This window comes from Brienomyrus brachyistius, chromosome 16 (assembly GCF_023856365.1).
Source record: "Brienomyrus brachyistius isolate T26 chromosome 16, BBRACH_0.4, whole genome shotgun sequence".
Taxonomy (NCBI): Eukaryota; Metazoa; Chordata; class Actinopteri; order Osteoglossiformes; family Mormyridae; genus Brienomyrus; species Brienomyrus brachyistius.
Genome location: NC_064548.1, coordinates 3733265 through 3750859, shown reverse-complemented (window position 1 = coordinate 3750859; position 17595 = coordinate 3733265). Strand labels below are relative to the sequence as shown.

General features: G+C 45.3%; 1 protein-coding gene across 6 annotated transcripts; it reads left to right on the top strand.

Annotated features, from left to right (window-relative positions):
* Positions 1-477: 477 nt before the first annotated feature.
* gk (glycerol kinase) lies at positions 478-17107 on the top strand. 6 transcript variants are annotated; one of them, XM_048978572.1, is made up of 21 exons: positions 478-721; positions 2850-2923; positions 3393-3499; positions 3957-4034; positions 5029-5108; positions 5271-5408; positions 5511-5620; positions 6147-6213; positions 7109-7126; positions 8887-8922; positions 9195-9262; positions 9370-9412; positions 10046-10126; positions 10600-10678; positions 11292-11388; positions 11562-11646; positions 12508-12628; positions 12745-12888; positions 14114-14200; positions 15189-15275; positions 15926-17107. In XM_048978572.1, the coding sequence occupies exons 1-21, from the start codon at positions 629-631 to the stop codon at positions 15937-15939; spliced, it is 1707 nt and encodes a 568-aa protein (XP_048834529.1). In that variant the 5' UTR covers positions 478-628; the 3' UTR covers positions 15940-17107. The 6 variants fall into 6 exon arrangements, 5 of the variants coding, with proteins under 5 accessions (XP_048834529.1, XP_048834532.1, XP_048834533.1 ...); XR_007382834.1 differs by having other exon boundaries at positions 479-721; positions 14114-15275; XM_048978575.1 differs by lacking the exon at positions 7109-7126 and having other exon boundaries at positions 479-721.
* The last annotated feature ends 488 nt before the right edge of the window (positions 17108-17595 follow it).

Below are 17595 nucleotides of genomic sequence, written 5' to 3'. Positions count from 1 at the left end.
TACATTCTAAGACATCGCAAATACCACTGGACTCTGGCCGTCTCAATTTGTTAGTCTAAGAAATCATTGGCTTGAGTTTTTATGTTTACCCTGTCTGTTTTTAATGGTTTATTATTGTTTCATTGCTATTGTATTTGTTTATTTAGTTTAAAAAAAAATTATATACACATTTATAAACCAGAAAACTGACGAGGTTACTTGGTGTGTGTGCTGTTTATTTTATATATATATATATATATATATATATATATATATAGCTATAAAATATTTTAGGAGGCTTCAGGAAAAAAAGAGCAATTGTACACGGTGTATCTTTATTAGGAGTCATGTCCTTTAGAACTCACTGACGCGCCTTTATTTTGACCTGCCCCCGAACCTGATTGGTGAGTTTGAAGCCACATCCGATTGGTGGATTTCCGATTAATGCTGATTGGTCGGTGTACGGCCGACGCCTACTCATGACATGCCCAGTCGAGAGACGCCCCTCCAGTCGGCATTTCTGTTCAACGTCACAACTACGAGTCGCGCATGCTTTACTGCTGCTTCTGGGGTTCTTTCAGAGGTGCCGGGCGTTCCGGGTATAAAACACGCTGCTGTCCGGCCCTGAGCATCGGAAGACGAAGCGTACATGAAAGATACTATGGCAGCCTCTTCCGATAGAATCATGCTTGGTCCTCTTGTGGCGGCCATTGATCAAGGTACCAGTTCTACGAGATTCTTGGTGAGTCACCGAGCATAATCCCGGGCATTTTCGTTTTATTATGTTCTTCATTGCTACTGAGTGTCCTTTAAATAACCCTTTCATTGACGAGAGGGGTGGTCTTAACCCGCCGGTTACTGGGCCGGTTAAATAGACATTTGCTGACAATATTCAGTTCGTTATATAAATGTTTGGAACCCATTGATCGTATTCGATTACTGTTCCCCTCATCCTGTTCATATTCACAAACTCGTATGCGGGATAAAATGGCATAATATTTGTTTTCTCTGATGTCTGTCTGGTGCAATTAACTTAAATTTCGTTTAACTTTGGCATTCACGCTGTGTAGCATGTGTACCTTTGCATTGTTATTTATCCTTTCGTTGCGAATCTAAGAGGACAGCATGCTGAATGACCGGTTATAACTTGCTCAATTTACTGGTCTGAATTGACACTTATATTCGAATTGGGATGACGAACTTGCTCAGTGCTGTTTATTTTCAAGTAGTGCATTATCACGCACATCTAATTAGTCTGCCAGTTTCTGGCCCTACTGTTTCTTACTGCCTAAATGGTGCGTTCACATAACACACAACCTCAGTTTGGTAAAAGATGCCTGTCATTGATGCCTTCCCAGTTCGTTTTCCTAATCCCCTTTTATAGCTTTCTATACAGATGGTATAAAGCAATGGTTCTAGACCCTTTTTTTAGCCTATCCGGTAGTGACAGTGTGGGTTGCAACTTGAGATATGACTCCTACTAATTCTCATATTAAATATATCTTGTGTCCCCTTTTAAATGTGAGGTTAACTCTAATCCAGAGGGTTCTTCACCTGTATTGGGTTCTCAAAGGCTCTGGAACTGCTAGTGGAAAAGCATTATCTTGTCCAAGCTCTTCGTTGTGGACGTCTCTTTGCTGCTCCCCTTTGGCTGTCTCAAATGTGATATGTCATTAGACTCTTTCGTACACAACTTGGCACGCGAGAGTGCTGGGCCCCAGTGGGGTCGTGACAGTCCGGTGACGTGGAGAACTGCCGTGACCTCGGCTGCTATCCAGTCAATGCTAGTGCCATGGTCTCGGTCAGCTGCCTGTGGCCATTTTTTCCATGTCTGTGGCAAGTTGCTTTTTCTGTAGCTGTGTGATCTTCCTTGTGCTCTGTGTTATTTCCATGCCCCAGAGGGTATCCAGTGTAATCAGATGGTTGCTAGTTCGAAGCCCAGGGTCAGCAGTGTTGGGTTCCTGGGCTGGACCCTTAACCCCAGTGTCGCTTTGCATAAAAGCACCTGCCAAATAATAAATACTGTAATGTCACTTGTGCTTGTTGGAAGAAATGGCACCTGTGACATGAGTGTTGCTGGGTTTTGTTCCAGGAGCTACTGATCTTAATGGCCTTTAATCCCTGAGAACTGCTGTGCTGTTTAAAAAGATTAAACATAAAACTATCCTCTGTATAACGCAGTTTAGGTGTGTGCTTGCAGATTTTCAATGGTGCTCGTTTCTCCGTTATTTATTCCTGCACGTTAAGGAATCTTTTACGAGAGAAATTCCATTCATTGCCAAATATTTTCCAAGCCATGGAGGTGGATTGGGAATGGGAGGGGCCCCTTGTTCAGCAGATGGGGTATTATTGTGGTTTGGGTGGGGCAACCAGAATGATTAACCCAGCTGACAGTGTAGGTGTAATGGCCATCTAGCTGTAGGGGTTAAGCAGGTTCACCCACATCGTTAGCGCTGGTGAGTAGTTTGTCTACTGACTTTTATCTTTAATCCATTTTTAACCTTCATCTCTTACGTACACAATGTCCTGTATGCATAAGCAGCCTGGACTTCTGACTTACAGAAGCTAGATCTTCAACACGCCACATTAATGATCCAGTGTTTCATGAAGCAGTTTCAGATTAGCTGTTAACCATATAGACACGCAGCAGCTTCTCTTCAAATGGGAAGAATCTTGCCTCAAGGCTTCATTATTTATGCTTATGACATCTCTAGTTAGTAGTTAGTCAGCCGATATAGTCTCTCTAAAGTGAAGGCAGGGCGTGTTGATTTACTGTGGGTTTACGTTTGGTGAACTCTGAATGGGGTCTGATTGGAGATCGTGGTCTCTTCAGCTTTTGTGTTCACTGCTGTCTCTCTGGACCTTTTCAGGTGTTTAATGCCAAGACATCCGAGCTCCTCAGTCACCACCAGGTGGAGATCAAGCAGAGTTTCCCAAAGGAAGGGTGAGCGCTCTTCCCACAATGCCTTGCAACCACAGGCCGTGTCTATGCCGGTTTTTTTTTTCTTCTTGTGAGCTGAGACCAACATCTGTTTCTGACTTTCATGGGATGGAGCCTCTTTAATATGTGGTTTTCTGTTTACTGGAATCAGTGATTTAAAAAAAATTACCTTCATTATAATGCGTACATCTGTGCGCACTAACTTTTAACAAATTTAGCCTAACAAGTATAATTTTCTGTTGGCCCAGTCAGTCTTAAACTGTGAATAAGTGTCTGGTTGGGCACTTTGCGATGGGTTGGCACTCCATTCTGAGTTGTTCCCTGCCTTGAGCCCGTAGCTTCCAGGATAGGCTTCAGACTGCCCGTGACCCAAAATAGGACAAGTGGTTACGGAAGGTGGATGGATGGATGGGGCTTGGGTGGGCTCAGGACTAGGAATTGGTTGGGGACTCACACACTGTCTCTTGGCCAGATGGGTGGAGGAGGACCCCAAAGAAATCCTTTGTTCTGTGTATGAGTGCATGGAGAGAACATGCGAGAAGATGACCCAGCTCAACATCGACATCTCCAACATTAAAGGTATACCAGCGTTCATATGCTGTAGGGAGAGGGGGTAAGGGGCACTATCAGCTTACTTAATTAATCAACTTAATTATTTCAAAAACATTGTGAGGTATTGATTAGTCAAACATTGTCTATTAGTGGACGTATTGGATGGACTTTAGAGAGGTTTTCAAATGCTGAAACACTCTGATAGACAGTTTTACACCAACATCAAGACCTTTTAAACATAAGTTTATACCTAAGATTTAGCATAGTACTGCACGTGTGTGTGTCTGTCGAGCAGATCACAGTGAGGTTTGGCAAAGCTGCACAGGTTCTCCAGGGGAGGTGTGATGTATCTTTAGTATTCCATGTCAGTGTTTGGTTATCCCTGTTATTGTAAAATACAGATTTTTCACAATAAGTATGTACACATTAACTAAAGAGTGTTTCGTTAAGGTCTGTGTTAAATTGTTGGCTTTTTAATTACCAGCAATTGGAGTGACCAATCAGAGAGAGACCACGCTGATCTGGGACAAGCTGACTGGAGAGCCTCTCTACAATGCTATTGGTAAGTTCTGATCTTTTGGAATTGGTGTCCTTTTGAGAAGCCTAAAGCTGGCCACACCTTCTACACTGATCCCATCTGATGCAACATGACGTACTGCTGGGCCCACTTGTTTTTGCTTAGTCACCTTTCCGCAATGTTGCCATCCTTCTCTTGCTGTGCTGAGTCACATGACTTTTGACACACGGTGTCATTAGAACAGCCTTATAGGAGTTACTGTGCTATTTTATGCAGTGCCTGTCCCAGTCTGGATGCCTCAGTACATGCATTATAATAAAAATGTTAATATGTAGATGTGGCAGACCATGAGAGAAACCAAAAAGTGTGTGTGTGTGTGTGTGTGGATGGATTATGTTTATATTACATTGTGGGGACCAAATGTCCCCTGTAATGTAATAGAAACCTGTTATTTTGACGTTATGGGAACGTTTCGGGTCCCCACAAAGATATGCAATCAAAAAACTAAAAATACCAAAAGTCTTGTATTTTGTTTGTTTACTTATGGTTAAAGTTAGGGCTGGGTATGGGTTAAGGTCATCATGTTCAGATTAGAGTTTTCCCCCATAGACATGAATGGAGAGTCCCCACAAAGATGTGTGTGTGTTTTGGGGGGTGCTCCCTGCTGTCCACATACGTGCATAGTGAATGCACACACACTCTCTCTCTCATGATAGGGGAGAATGCCCGCTCGCAGGAAAATGGTATAGCCTCATTGAAAACCTTAAGTCGGTGGGGGCGGTAGCTGACTGTGGTTTTCATTGGTTGCACTGAAAGGAGGCTGTGCAGAATACCATCTCTGAGTGTGAAAGCCTCCCTTTGTGACGCTTCCTCCAACAGAGTCTTGTACATGTGGTCTGCATGCCTGAGCCCTGACAGGCCTCGGGGTTTAGCGGGACTGTCCAGGCGGCATGTTGCAGCTGTTGGCTGAGCACATTCTGCTCACACACACACACAGGGCTGTGTGTTACGTCACGGTTAACCCTTTATTTCCTGGTAGTGTGGCTTGACCTGCGCACACAATCTACTGTGGAGCGGCTCATCAGCAAGACGCCTGGGAGGAACAAGAACCATCTGAAGGTGAAGCTGCTGGAGTGCTGGCCGCTACCCATCTCCAAAGATGGTTATAACTACAGACTGATCGCTCTCTCGCGTGCGCGCGCTCTCTCTCTCGCTCTCTTGCTTTTTCTCTCACTCGCGCGCTCTCTCTCTCTCTCTCTCTCTCTCTCCCTCTCCCTCCAGCATAAGACAGGCCTTCCCATCAGTACCTACTTCAGCGCGGTGAAACTCCGGTGGCTGTTGGACAATGTCCCTGAAGTCCGAGAGGCTGTCCAATCCAACAGGGCCATGTTCGGCACTGTTGATTCCTGGTTGATCTGGGTGCGAAATGGACTCTGTTTTTACCGTTTTCAGTGTTGTATACTACAGTAGGCCCCTCTGGAACTGAACCCCCTGTTTACTGGGTTTGTGATGTCCCCACAGAGCCTGACGGGGGGTAAGAGTGGGGGGGTTCACTGCACTGATGTGACAAATGCCAGCAGGACCATGCTGTTCAACATTCACACCATGGACTGGGATCCAGAGCTTTGTCAGTATGTTTCACTGAGCTGTACCTGTGACACCTGTATGTAACATACAGCCTGTATGTTAGACCAGGGGTCTCCAACTCCAGTCCTGGAGGGCTACTGTCCAGTAGGTTTTCTATCCTACCAGGCTTCTCATGAGTCATACCTGTCCTCAGGTAAATATCAGGAACAGGTGTGGCTCATCAGAATCCAAGTAGGATAGAAAACCTACTGGACGGTAGCCCTCCAGGACCGGAGTTGGAGACCCCTGTGTTAGACCAACCGGTGTGTGTGTGTGTGTGTGTAATACAGTGCATTTTTATTTTTTGCACTTTTAATCTTTGATTCTTTTTTTCCTGCTCAGTTTTGTCATTGTTTGTCTCCAGAGTGATGGGGCTCTGACTGTCACCCGGGTTAATTTGACCTGATTGCTTGATACAATGGCCAATTAGTGCTTTGCTTGGATTACAGCACACAGGTTCATTAAATAAATGAGGAGTCAGTCATTCTGGTTTTATTCTTACCTACCTTCCTGGTCTTTTTTTTCCCCCAGATATTTTGATATTCCAATGGAGATTCTGCCGAAAGTGAGAAGTTCCTCAGAAATATATGGATTGATGGTAAGCTGTAGTGACTCATCCTCACACAAGCCATAAACACACTATTACACATTTATCCAGCCTTGAGCTTTATACAGTGCCAGTCAAAAGTCTGCACATACCTACTGAATATCATATGTTTTTCAGCAAGATTACCAAGGTTATGTAACTACTGTGTTATCTTTGGGAATAAGGAAATAGATAGTGCTGTGACAGATGAGCTGGCCCCCACAATCTCAAGACCTACACCTAAAATAGCTGGCCTGGGATCAGTTTCATTGAAGAGTAAGAGCAAGGTGGCCAACTTGTGCGCAGAACTTGTGGAAACTCCTTCAGGACTTCTGGAGAAGCATTCCAGGTGGCTGTAAATGGAAGCTGGCTGAAAGAATGACGAGTCTGCGATGCTGTCATGGAAGCTAAAGCGGGCAGTTGGGTATCTAAAATTTGAGAAAAATGTGGGATGGTGAACGCTTCTCTGGGATGATGCAATATTTAAGTGTCACTACATTGCCTTGATGTCTTTTGGTATGAGATGAATTGCTAAAATAGACACAGATGTATTATAAGCAGGTGAGTCCAGACTTTTGACTAATACTGTAAATGCATACAGTTTGTCTAAACTCGTGTGGCAATAAAGCCGTAATAATGGGTGAGGATGTGTTTACAGTGGTAATTGTCTCAGACTGTCTCTTATTGCTGCTTATTTGTATGCTTTGGAGATCGTCTTGGTTAGAGTTCATCCTTTATGAATGATCATTGCTGTGTTTAAGGGGTGGAGGGATATTAAGCCCTTTTGGAATATGCAGCTGCCTTTCAGAAGCTCTTGGTCCGTGTGCAGATCGGCACCAGGGCGGTGTCTGTGTTGTGGGAACTCGCGCTCATTCCTGTTCTGTTGTCTCTCTCTGCTTACTGGCAGAAAATAAGCTCTAGTCTGGTGAGTAGGTCTTCATCGTTGTTACAGTCATCACCATTGCCACCACGAAAAACATGATCCCGGTCCTCCTCTTCCTCGTTTTGGAACCAGACTGGTAGTCAGGAGCAGAATGGAAAGACGGAGCCTAAGAATACAGTTGTTTATGCTTTTGGAAATCTGCCGCTCTCAGCAGTCTGGCATTGGTGCCCCTACTGGGCCCTTCAAGCCTTTCAGACAAGATAAGTTCCCTTAAGCACTGAGCCACCTGAGGCTGATAGTGTTTCCACTGGTAGTTTTGTGATTCTGTTTTCTGTACTCAAACGTAATTCAAACATTCAGGCATCCCTGCTGTAGGGTCAAAGTTCATGGCCCGATGTGCCTGCTGTTGATGCAGCATAGCCTGCGGGGTATTTATAGCACTTAACAGTTGCATTGCAGTTAATGTGAAGCCATGATTTGCCCCGTGTGTAGGTTTGTGAAGTTTAAGCCTCAAGGGCCTTCGCCACGCCCCCTTTTCTTACTCCATGGGAAATTATCTGAAATTAGTCAAATGTGTAGAAAGTTCCCTCGCCTGATGTTGCAGATGTAAATCATCTGTAGAGGTGTGTGCTTCAGCTTTGTCGAGTCCACAATACACGCCTCTCAGAACGACGGTCACCTGAATCATGATGCCGTGGGATTACATACAACAACAAATTTATTTTTATATAGCGCATTATCACAACATTACATTCTCTCAAAGCGCTTTACAGCATCCTCACCCAAAGCCCCCAGTGAGTAAGCCATAGGCGACAGTGGCAAGGAAAAACTCCCTAGAAGGAAGAAACCTTGGGAGGGACCAGACTCAAAGGGGGAGCCCATCCTCCAGGGGCCGGCAGGGAGAGTCAAATAGAGAGATGGTTAAGTGCCAGAGATGGGGAAGCACCAAGTCACATTGTCCAATCATAGGATTTGGGAAATAACTAACAAGGAAGATGACAAGCCAATGCCGATGCATTGATGAGAATGGGCGACCTGTGGAGAAACGCATTGTGACCATCCCTTACATGGAGATGCGGATTATATAACCTACCTTTGACCCCTGCAGGCTGTATGAGGTCTGTTGCATTCGTTATCCTGGTTAATGCTTTGTTCAGTAGACATCATTTGATTGTAATTTTTTATAAGAAGATGCTTGCCGAAATCCTCCAGGTTAGGTACGTTTGTGAGGGCTACCGTGAAGGACAGGACTTATCTGTCTGAAATGCCCCAAAAACTGCATAATGGTGAATAGTGTTTGGTCACACCTCAAATGAGGATTAAAATAGTATGTGTGTGGGAAAAATAAGGCCATTCCTGCTAGAATTCCAAATGTAAATGAACAGGCTCTGTCCAATGAGAAGGGAGCATTTTGGTGGCTATGGTCATGCAGAAATGCTGCTGTCCCACGCTTTCACTAAGCTTTCGCAAAGCTTGTCAAGAGGCCCTGTCACCTGTGAACGTGTCACCTTGTTTGAATGTGGTGCAGGTGCTGGTATTTGGTATCCATTTCCAACACATGGGTCTTCTGGGAAACAAACCACCTCTTATTTTTTTCAGTTGCTTATGTGTGTGTGACTTCACTGTAGAATATTTTATGGCTCGAACAGGCCTGAAATATGAAATGGGTTTTGGCTGTGTGGGTGGGTGCGGTTCACTGCAGAGCCAAGACCTTGCTGTGGGCTTGTTTTCTGCTTTGCACTAGTGATATAAGTAAGGTGGCACTCTGCTCACCAATCTTACATACTGTCTCTTCTTTACAGAAATCGGGCTCTCTCACTGGGGTGCCCATATCTGGGGTGAGTGCTGTGTTATGCTGTTCTTCACTTCTAGGACCCAAATATATGATATATATTTATATAATGCCACACTGTAAAGGGCGTCGTACTATACAGACCAGTAGAAAACTACAGAATCTGTTGCCTTAGTGCTGTAGTGTAGGACACATCAGGCTGTGAAAAGGACTGTCCCACTGCGGAAAAGTATTCCGTGCTGATGTGTCATTCTTCTTGAATGTGGCAAGGAAACGTACCCCCCCCACTAACCGCCCCCCACTGGCACTGTCCCACAGTGCCTGGGGGACCAGTCTGCCGCCCTGGTTGGGCAGATGTGCTTCCAGGATGGACAGGCCAAAAACACGTGAGTGCTCTCTCCTGGGTTCTCTATAGAAGGGTATAGACACGCTTTCCCAGAATGCATCGGTCACTTTATCATTCTATAAGACATAAGATGTTGGCTCTTTTCAGGTATGGAACTGGTTGCTTCCTTCTCAGAAACACAGGCCTAAAGGTAATTTTGTCTCTCTTTGCAGTTTAAATCCTACTCTGAAAGGAAAAATGAAATCACTGTAGATATCTGAAATTTTCAGAATCTTGCAGCATTTTACCAGTTTAATGCAGGTGACTAACTGAACATAACCTTTTCACATATTTTCATAGTTTTGGTCAGTTTTATAGAGTTCAGTTTATTTTCAGCTCTTAGAGGTGTTACGATAATAAAAGTTCTGTTTGTGAGGTACATCACCCATCCTTCCTGGGATCAATATGACACATTTATTAGACTGGGAGAAAACGCCGTACTTTTGGTTTATTTTCAGCTGCAGATAACTACAGATGGTTGACAGTGTAATATATCCTGCTGTGTCATGCAGCTAAACTGTGCACAAATTTCCACTCAACCAACAATCTGTTCTCGAACCAGCTTAGCTGGTGAAAATTTGCGGTGATTGCATTTCAAAGAATATTATATTGACACATAAGAACTGGGCCAGACTCAGTGATTTCAGTCAGTGGTCCTTGTTATGAAGTGTCTGCTTGATCTCTGGTTCTGTCATAGAGGTTTCGAGGTCCAGGCTAAGCCAGGCTTTTCCGTCGGTGTCTTCATGTCCATCTTTAACGCGGCTCCGTCTTCTGCTTCCCGTAGCCGGTGATGTCAGACCATGGCCTCCTGACGACGGTGGCCTACAAGCTGGGGAGAGATAAGCCGGCCTGCTATGCGCTTGAGGTAGGAGCATCTGCATTAGCTTCAGCTTTGTGGAATCTTCTCCGCTGAGGCTGCTTCTGTGTGGCTCTGTGGCTTTGGCAACCTTCTGATCACAGGTCCTGTGATTTTTGATCATTTTGCCCTTAACGTTGCTTAGTGGTCTGCATATATTCCTCTATAGATATATCTGTAAAGTCTCCATATATTATTAAACTATGATTAGGGTAACTATAAAATGCTATAAAATGAACAGAAAAATACAAACAAATTGTTAATCACAATTCTTTGTATGGCAGTTAATTAATCATCAGCTAAGATTTTATGTTTGTGACAGCTGGTATAATCTGCTGGGAGAGACTGAGATTGAGAATTAGTCATTCCTGTTAGATGTAGCCTCGCTGGCTCAGCTTTGTACGCCTTTCAGATGCTGTCAGAGAGATGCATGTTCTGCTGCATCAGCCGCTCAGGTGTCTGTTGACTCGTTCCCCCTGTAGGGTTCGGTGGCGATAGCTGGGGCGGTGGTACAGTGGTTGAAGGATAACCTGGGGATTGTGCAGTCCTCCACGGAAATAGGTGAGCCCTGTCCTCTGCCCCGTGATGTGGAGAGCGGATGAGTCACTGTGTCTGACCTCACTGCACGTTAATGATTGCACTTGCTGATAATGGCCTCCGATGTGGTTTTAGGCTCCCTGGAAGTACTGGGAGTTCTTTTGATATAGTCCTTGTGATAATTCAGGCTCACTCACACTGGTGTCAAATGCTGACACTGCCGCCCCCCCCCGGAACCCCATGTCAGATTGTTCACCATGAAATGTGGGTGGGGATTAGCAGCTACATGTAACCATGTGACCCAGTGATCAGCTTCGAGTTCTGCAGCTGGGTTTATGTGTTATAAATGAACCTGAAGTGGCTTCCATCTTTCTGCCAAACCTCCCGCTGAGGTGTTACTGAGGTACAGCTAATCGCTCATTGCTGAGGCTGTTGGTCAATCATTGACCTGGCAGACTTGTGCATAATGAACTCCTCCAGGAATGGACCTTAGGGGGGCACCAGGGGGACTCTGGAGCCCCCAACAGCATCTGTCTTCTTGCTTCTGCTTCCTGGTTTTTAAGGCTGTCGCTTTATAGTATGTGTGTGGAAAAATGAGCATTTCCCCTCTAATTAGTCTTTACTTCCCTCCCCACAGAGAACCTGGCTGCCACTGTTGGGACCTCTTACGGCTGCTACTTCGTACCAGCGTTCTCTGGCTTATACGCCCCCTACTGGGAGCCTAGTGCCCGGGGGTGAGTGTGCCTGTGCTCTGGCGACAGTGTCAGGACTAGCTTAAGTTCTGAGGCTAAATGAATGTGTTACCCTCCTGCTATTCAATCTCTGCTCTTGTGAGTGAGATGCACTGTGGTAACACTGCCCCCCCCTTTCTGTCTCTCTCTCTCTCCCCCCCCCCCTTCACATGTAGGATCATCTGCGGTCTGACCCAGTTCACTAACAAGAATCACCTTGCCTTCGCCGCCCTGGAGGCTGTCTGCTTCCAGACGCGGGAGGTGAGAGCCCCCCCACCCCCATTACACACCAGGTGGCATACTTCAGCTTTACCAGATGCTGGACAGGTTCAGGTGCCTCCCCTAGGACTCCCCCACGAGGGGGTGTTACTCCCTACTGCAAGACAGGGGTACTGTAAGGCACAAACGAAACATAACAGAGAACTGTACATAAGAGAAGGAATAAGAGAAGGAAAATGCAACCAATGCGGTTCACATGGAGTCAGTCGAATTGTATTTTGTAATGGAAAATAAAACAATGTTAACCAGAACACAGCAAATGGAATGACTGCGGGGTGAGCTAGCACCAAAACGACAAACGAGAGACTGGGAGTCGAACCCGGGCCTCCCATGTGGTAGCTGCGAATTATGCCGCTGCACCACTAACTACAAAACGATCGGTTTCTCTACAGAGGAAGAAAAGAATACGGCTCTGTAGTTAAACCAAAAACAGGAGGAAGTGAGTCAACGGCAGTCAGCCCTACAGGTCCTCAGAGTGCAGTGTGTGTCTGACACAGCTCAATGCCAGTAATATCACCATATCCATACACTGTACACCCGAACTAGCTTAATAAAGTATTAAGAATGTTTAAAGCGAAAAAGGGAGACCCGTAATTTACTGCGAGTCCATCGTTCAAGGAGCCTTTTAAATGTGCGCGTCCGGGACAGCCAATCCGTTGGCTGCGGGGAGGATGACATCAGGGACCTGGCGGGATGCCAGCTGAAGATAGGGATGAAAAAAGGAAGAGGGGAGGAAGGCAAAAAGACAAATATGTCCCTGTACGTAACCAAGGCCGTCCGGCAGGCGATGCAGAGCTTGCTGCTCACACTGACTCCGTGGGTCTCTACTTGTTCCTGTTGCAGATCTTGGATGCGATGAACCAGGACAGTGGCATCCCGCTCACGCAGCTGCAGGTGGATGGGGGCATGACCTCCAACCGGCTGCTCATGCAGCTCCAGGCTGATATCCTGTGCATCCCTGTGGGTGAGAGAGCGCCACCTAGCCAGTCAGACCCACACTACACAGGAAGATCTGCTTTGTTTCTGCTATAAATGGAGGCATGAGGGCTGATTGCCCCCCGCACCATGTCCGTGTTGCAGTGAAGCCCTCGATGCCAGAGACGACCGCCCTTGGTGCCGCCATGGCAGCTGGAGCAGCAGAGGGTGTTAGCGTGTGGAGCCTGAGGCCCGAGGACCTGAGTGCCGTCACCTCAGAGAAGTTCGAACCCCAGATCAACCCTGAAGGTATGCAAGCGATGGGTGTCTGTCTGGGTGCCTGAAACCAGGGACCTCGCTCACGCGGCCATTTCTCACTGTACCACAAACTCTACTCCTTTTATTTACCTTCCATGCATTTATCATAAGTGACAAATTCCTGACACAATTAATCTAATATATGCTACATCTAGCTACATTGGGTAGAGAAAAGAATCACCCTCTGTCAAAAAATCGCTTTACAGCCTGAAATGAAAACACAACAGAACTGAATTTGTCCAGCTTTTCAATTCAACTGATAATTTTCAAGTGAGAGAAAAATGGCAACAGTCCTGAAAAATAATAAAAAATGAAAAACAAGAATAACAGATTTGATAAGGGATCACTCCCTTCTGCCCCCCCCCAGTAACACCGCTTATAAACTCAATCAAGTGTACCCAATCATCTTCTGGGTCACACACCAAGGTAATTTTCTCCCACCTGTTATCAGTTGTAGTGATTTTGAGTGGTTGAGAAAGCAGCTACTCCTAGAACATTCCAGTGCTCGGCTGTACAGCTGAAAGCAAACCAGTTCTTATAGCTGCCATGGCACTTTCAACAGATCCCCAAGGGAAAAAGCTGCGGACAGGCAAACGTCAGGAGATGGGTACCAAAAGATTGCAAAGACCTTATCTATCCCTAGAACTGTAAAGTCCATAATTAAGAAATGGAAGGCGTTTGGTACTAACAGGCCCCTGCCTGAATTCGCCCAGCCCTGCAAACTGGATGGCAGAGCGAGGAGGAAACTGGTCAGAGAGGCTTCCGATAGGCCAATGGCATCTCTGAAGGAGTCATGTGACTTTATGGCAAAGACTGGCCATTGTGTGCATGTATCCGATCAGGCTCAGTGCTAAAATTACAGCCAGAGGGGGTTCCGCAAAGTATTGACAGTCTGTTATTCTTGCTTTTTGTTTGATTATTTTTCAGGATTGTCGTTGTCTTTTCTTTCACTTGGATATTATATGTTGGATTGAGGAAATTAAGATGGACAAATTTTAAGTTCTGTTTTGTTTTCATTTCAGCCTGTAAAGTGACAAAACGTTTTTTTTTTTATGGTGGGACAGGGAGTACACAATTCATTTATTTTTGTTGCTAAATACCAGATTTGATTCACAAAGTATTAGACCAGAGATCATGTATTTGGGGGATTTTTTTTTCCAAAATCTGTGCATGTGCTGCCACCTGCTGGTTGACTGCCATTCTTTCCTCCCGCCAGAGAGTGAGTTCCGCTACGCACGCTGGAAAAAGGCTGTGCAGAAGGCCATGAACTGGGAGACCACAGAACCCATCACTAACGGAAACGGTACATGTGTGCGCCTGCCCCGTGGCCCCACACAGCCCACAAAAGCGCCACCGCCGTCCTTTCAAGGTGGACGTTCACGTAGAGCTCTGAGTGTGATGTCCATGTGAGCTGCAGGGGCTCCCAAACCTCTGCTGTGGTTTAACACTGTTGCTGTTTGTGTATCTTCCAGGACAGTCACTTAACATTTGTAATAGAATTTCTTTTTTAATCTGTGATTGAACACAAAGGGATTCCACCCCTAACCCGAGTATTATTGTACCCTGACATTGGTGTCTACTAGTGGTTGAAGGCTGTTACTGTTCAGTAGATTTAATGGCCACTGCGCTCCTGTTCAGGGTTTTAATGTGTAGTATATTGTTCTTTTAATATTTGTTGCACTTAAAGGAAAAGTGTAATTTCTGAAAAGCAGGACACGTGAAGGTGACAGGGGGTGCGAGTTAAACCCAGAGGCCAGAGGATCAGTGCTGTTTTTAGTTTTTTTATACAGGCGTACTCTCGCTTTCCTGCCTGGTATCTCTACTGCCAGTGTCCCTTAAATAGGCCTGGGGTCGACCCCAGAGGTCACACGTTTCAGTACAGGAGTGTGCAACCATCCCAGAACCGCCCCCCTGGCACTCCTGCAGAACCCAACTCACCTCATCACTTTCAGTGTTAATCTTAATTCTACACCACTCTTCATAATTTGTAATTGAATTGGATGGATTTAATTTTCATACATTTTTTTTTGTAATTGGAACAAATTCACCAGATTATCCTAATCGTTTGAAATTCGACTCCCCTCTTGCATTTATTGATTTTTCTTTGACTAAACTTGCCTTAACTTAAGCTCCAATCACATGTGTTCCAAGCCCCGCCCCCTGTCACTGGTCACATGACAGGGCTGCTCTGTGTTTTCCATTGTGTCCTGAACACTGTATTTATCAGTCCCACTGTCTCTTTCTCCTCTCTGTGTTGCGTCAATCGGACCCGCGTTCTGGATGGCCTGCAGGTGAAACTAGTATCTTCAGTAGTGTCCCCATGGGATTTTACATATTGGGTAGCATGTTTATGTTAATTGGAGCGAAATACATCACAGGTTAGTGTCTGTTTCCTGTATGTCTGAGTTATTTGTTCTTGTGAGCAGCAGCAGCAGTACACAGGAGTGTGAATTTCAAGCGTCTGTAAATGTACGATGTCTGCGAGCTTTGCGAATACGTGTGCTGTGTGCATATGACTACAAACGATTAAGCCTGAGCCTGCAGACACACTCTTCACAGGCATGGCCGTAGTTTTTTAAAGCCTCATAAAGAGATTCTGTATCACTTGCGCACACAGACGCGCAGCGCTTGGCTTTGTTTGTCAAACTCATGCATGCAACTTCCTCCCATCATCTTGGGCAGAGCTGCTGTCACACTAAGACTGTCTGTCTGTGTTCCTCGACTGTAGTTGACCACTATTGCTAAGGTCAGAGGGCACTAATGTTTTGACTTTGGCTAAAAGGGGATCACACTCTATGGAAACGCCGAGCTGATTCCTTTCTTTCCTCTTCCTTGTCACACTGCTGTATGTGGGCTATACACGTTTGCACTCATCTCATTCTCATTGTCCTTCTCTTCCCGGCTGGCTACCACCTCCTGTTGTTCGTCGTTAATCACTACATTGTAACTTGCCATAAATAAGTGTTGTTGTGGCCTGAGACTAATACTCTTTTTTTTATTCCGGCTGTCTCACCTTGTCCACAAACAGGCCAACGTCCATAGGTCCTCACCCACAATGCAGTGCTGCAGAGTGATGCAAAGGGGGCAGCCTGGTTATCCGCTCTGCTCCCCCCTCACCATGGGTCTGTATGCCCCTGGGTGAGCTGTGTTTTCCCGGGGGAGGGGAAGCATTCCCAGTTTACGGCCCAGCCGCCTGTTGGTCCCCGACATCACCCTGCAGATGGAACCACTGGGTCATTTAAATGTCCATGTGAGGGCATCTCCGATAGAGCCGATCGCATCGCGTGGACACAAACCAGTCCGCTGCTGGGGACATGGACACTGGTTATAGTCTCAAACTGTGATACGGATTTGTGTACAATAGGCACCGTTTGTGTTGGGGGGGGTGTTTTTGCTATTAACATTATGACCAAGCTGGTATAGTCTGCTGACTTGGGTGGGGATTGGAAATTGAAAGTGGAACTTAAGTGTAACCGGGGGGGGGGGAAGTAAACCTTCCCAGTACTTTTGTACAGTTTTACATGAAATGTTTATGCACAGGGTGAATCCCTGCTGCAGCCGTCGCTGTGTTGGGCTGTTAAACACCGTTTAATGGGGCTAATTAGTGGCTCAAGCACTGTGGCTCTCGTAAAGCAACACAACACTGTATGAAAGCGCACATGAATAAATCTGGGTATTTATATTAGACCTGAAGTCTTTTAATGTTGTTATAATTATAATGGCTGACTGCTAGAAATCTTTGATCATGGTCTTTCCCTGGCTCTGTAATACCTTGTCAGTGTTGTACACTTGTATAATTGTATATGGTGTCTCTGTATTTACTGTATAATTTTATCATTGCAAACAGAAATGCTGTCCTCTACATAGCACTCAGTGTCAAAGGAGTTTGTTTAGAAAATGATTGAGTTTGTCATTCATCTGTGATTTTGATTCTAAGGTTGATCTGTCTTCTTCCTTTGTCCCTCTGAATGGCAGTTAGCATTTTGCTAACATACAAAGAACGGTTTTGTTACTGACAAGCTTCATTTGTGGTCCTGTCCAGCTGTCATTCTGAACCCTTGAGTCCTGTTGAGGCTGTGCTTCCCACAAGTGTCCTAGTTCACCTTTACAGGAGCACACATTTTTGTGACACTTTTTTTGCAGTGGTGGCATTTTTCCATTATGTGTAACATATGTGCAGTAACAATGTAATTAAATGAGGAGAAACATTTGTTGTACTGCGGATATATTTCCTTTCAGACTGGGGCTTATTAATCATTATTAACGAAGTGTCATTTTGCGCATTTCATAATTTGTATTTCTTATTTGGTCTGGTATAATTATTTAACTTGTATAACTGCTACATGTATGGTAATGAAATTCTCAGTTAGTGTAAAAAAAAATACTCTTGATCTTGATTTAATTAGTGATGGATTTCTTCAGGGAAACCTCAGGTTTTTAGTTGAATGATGAGAGGTTCCTTAAGCTTAAGCAGTTTATTAAGACAGATGTTTCACACGGCCGGTTCAGTGTCTGTCTGTCTCTGCTCCCCCTGAGGTAAGCAGGCCCTTTATCTATGGTCTTTGTACAGACTCCTGGAGCCAGAGTCAGACGGCCTTGGTGAGAGTAAGTTGTGTGAGATAGGGAAAGAACATGATGAACCAGGTAAGTTTTTGATTTGATCCCATCCTATATTAGCTGAGGCAGCTGGGACCGCCT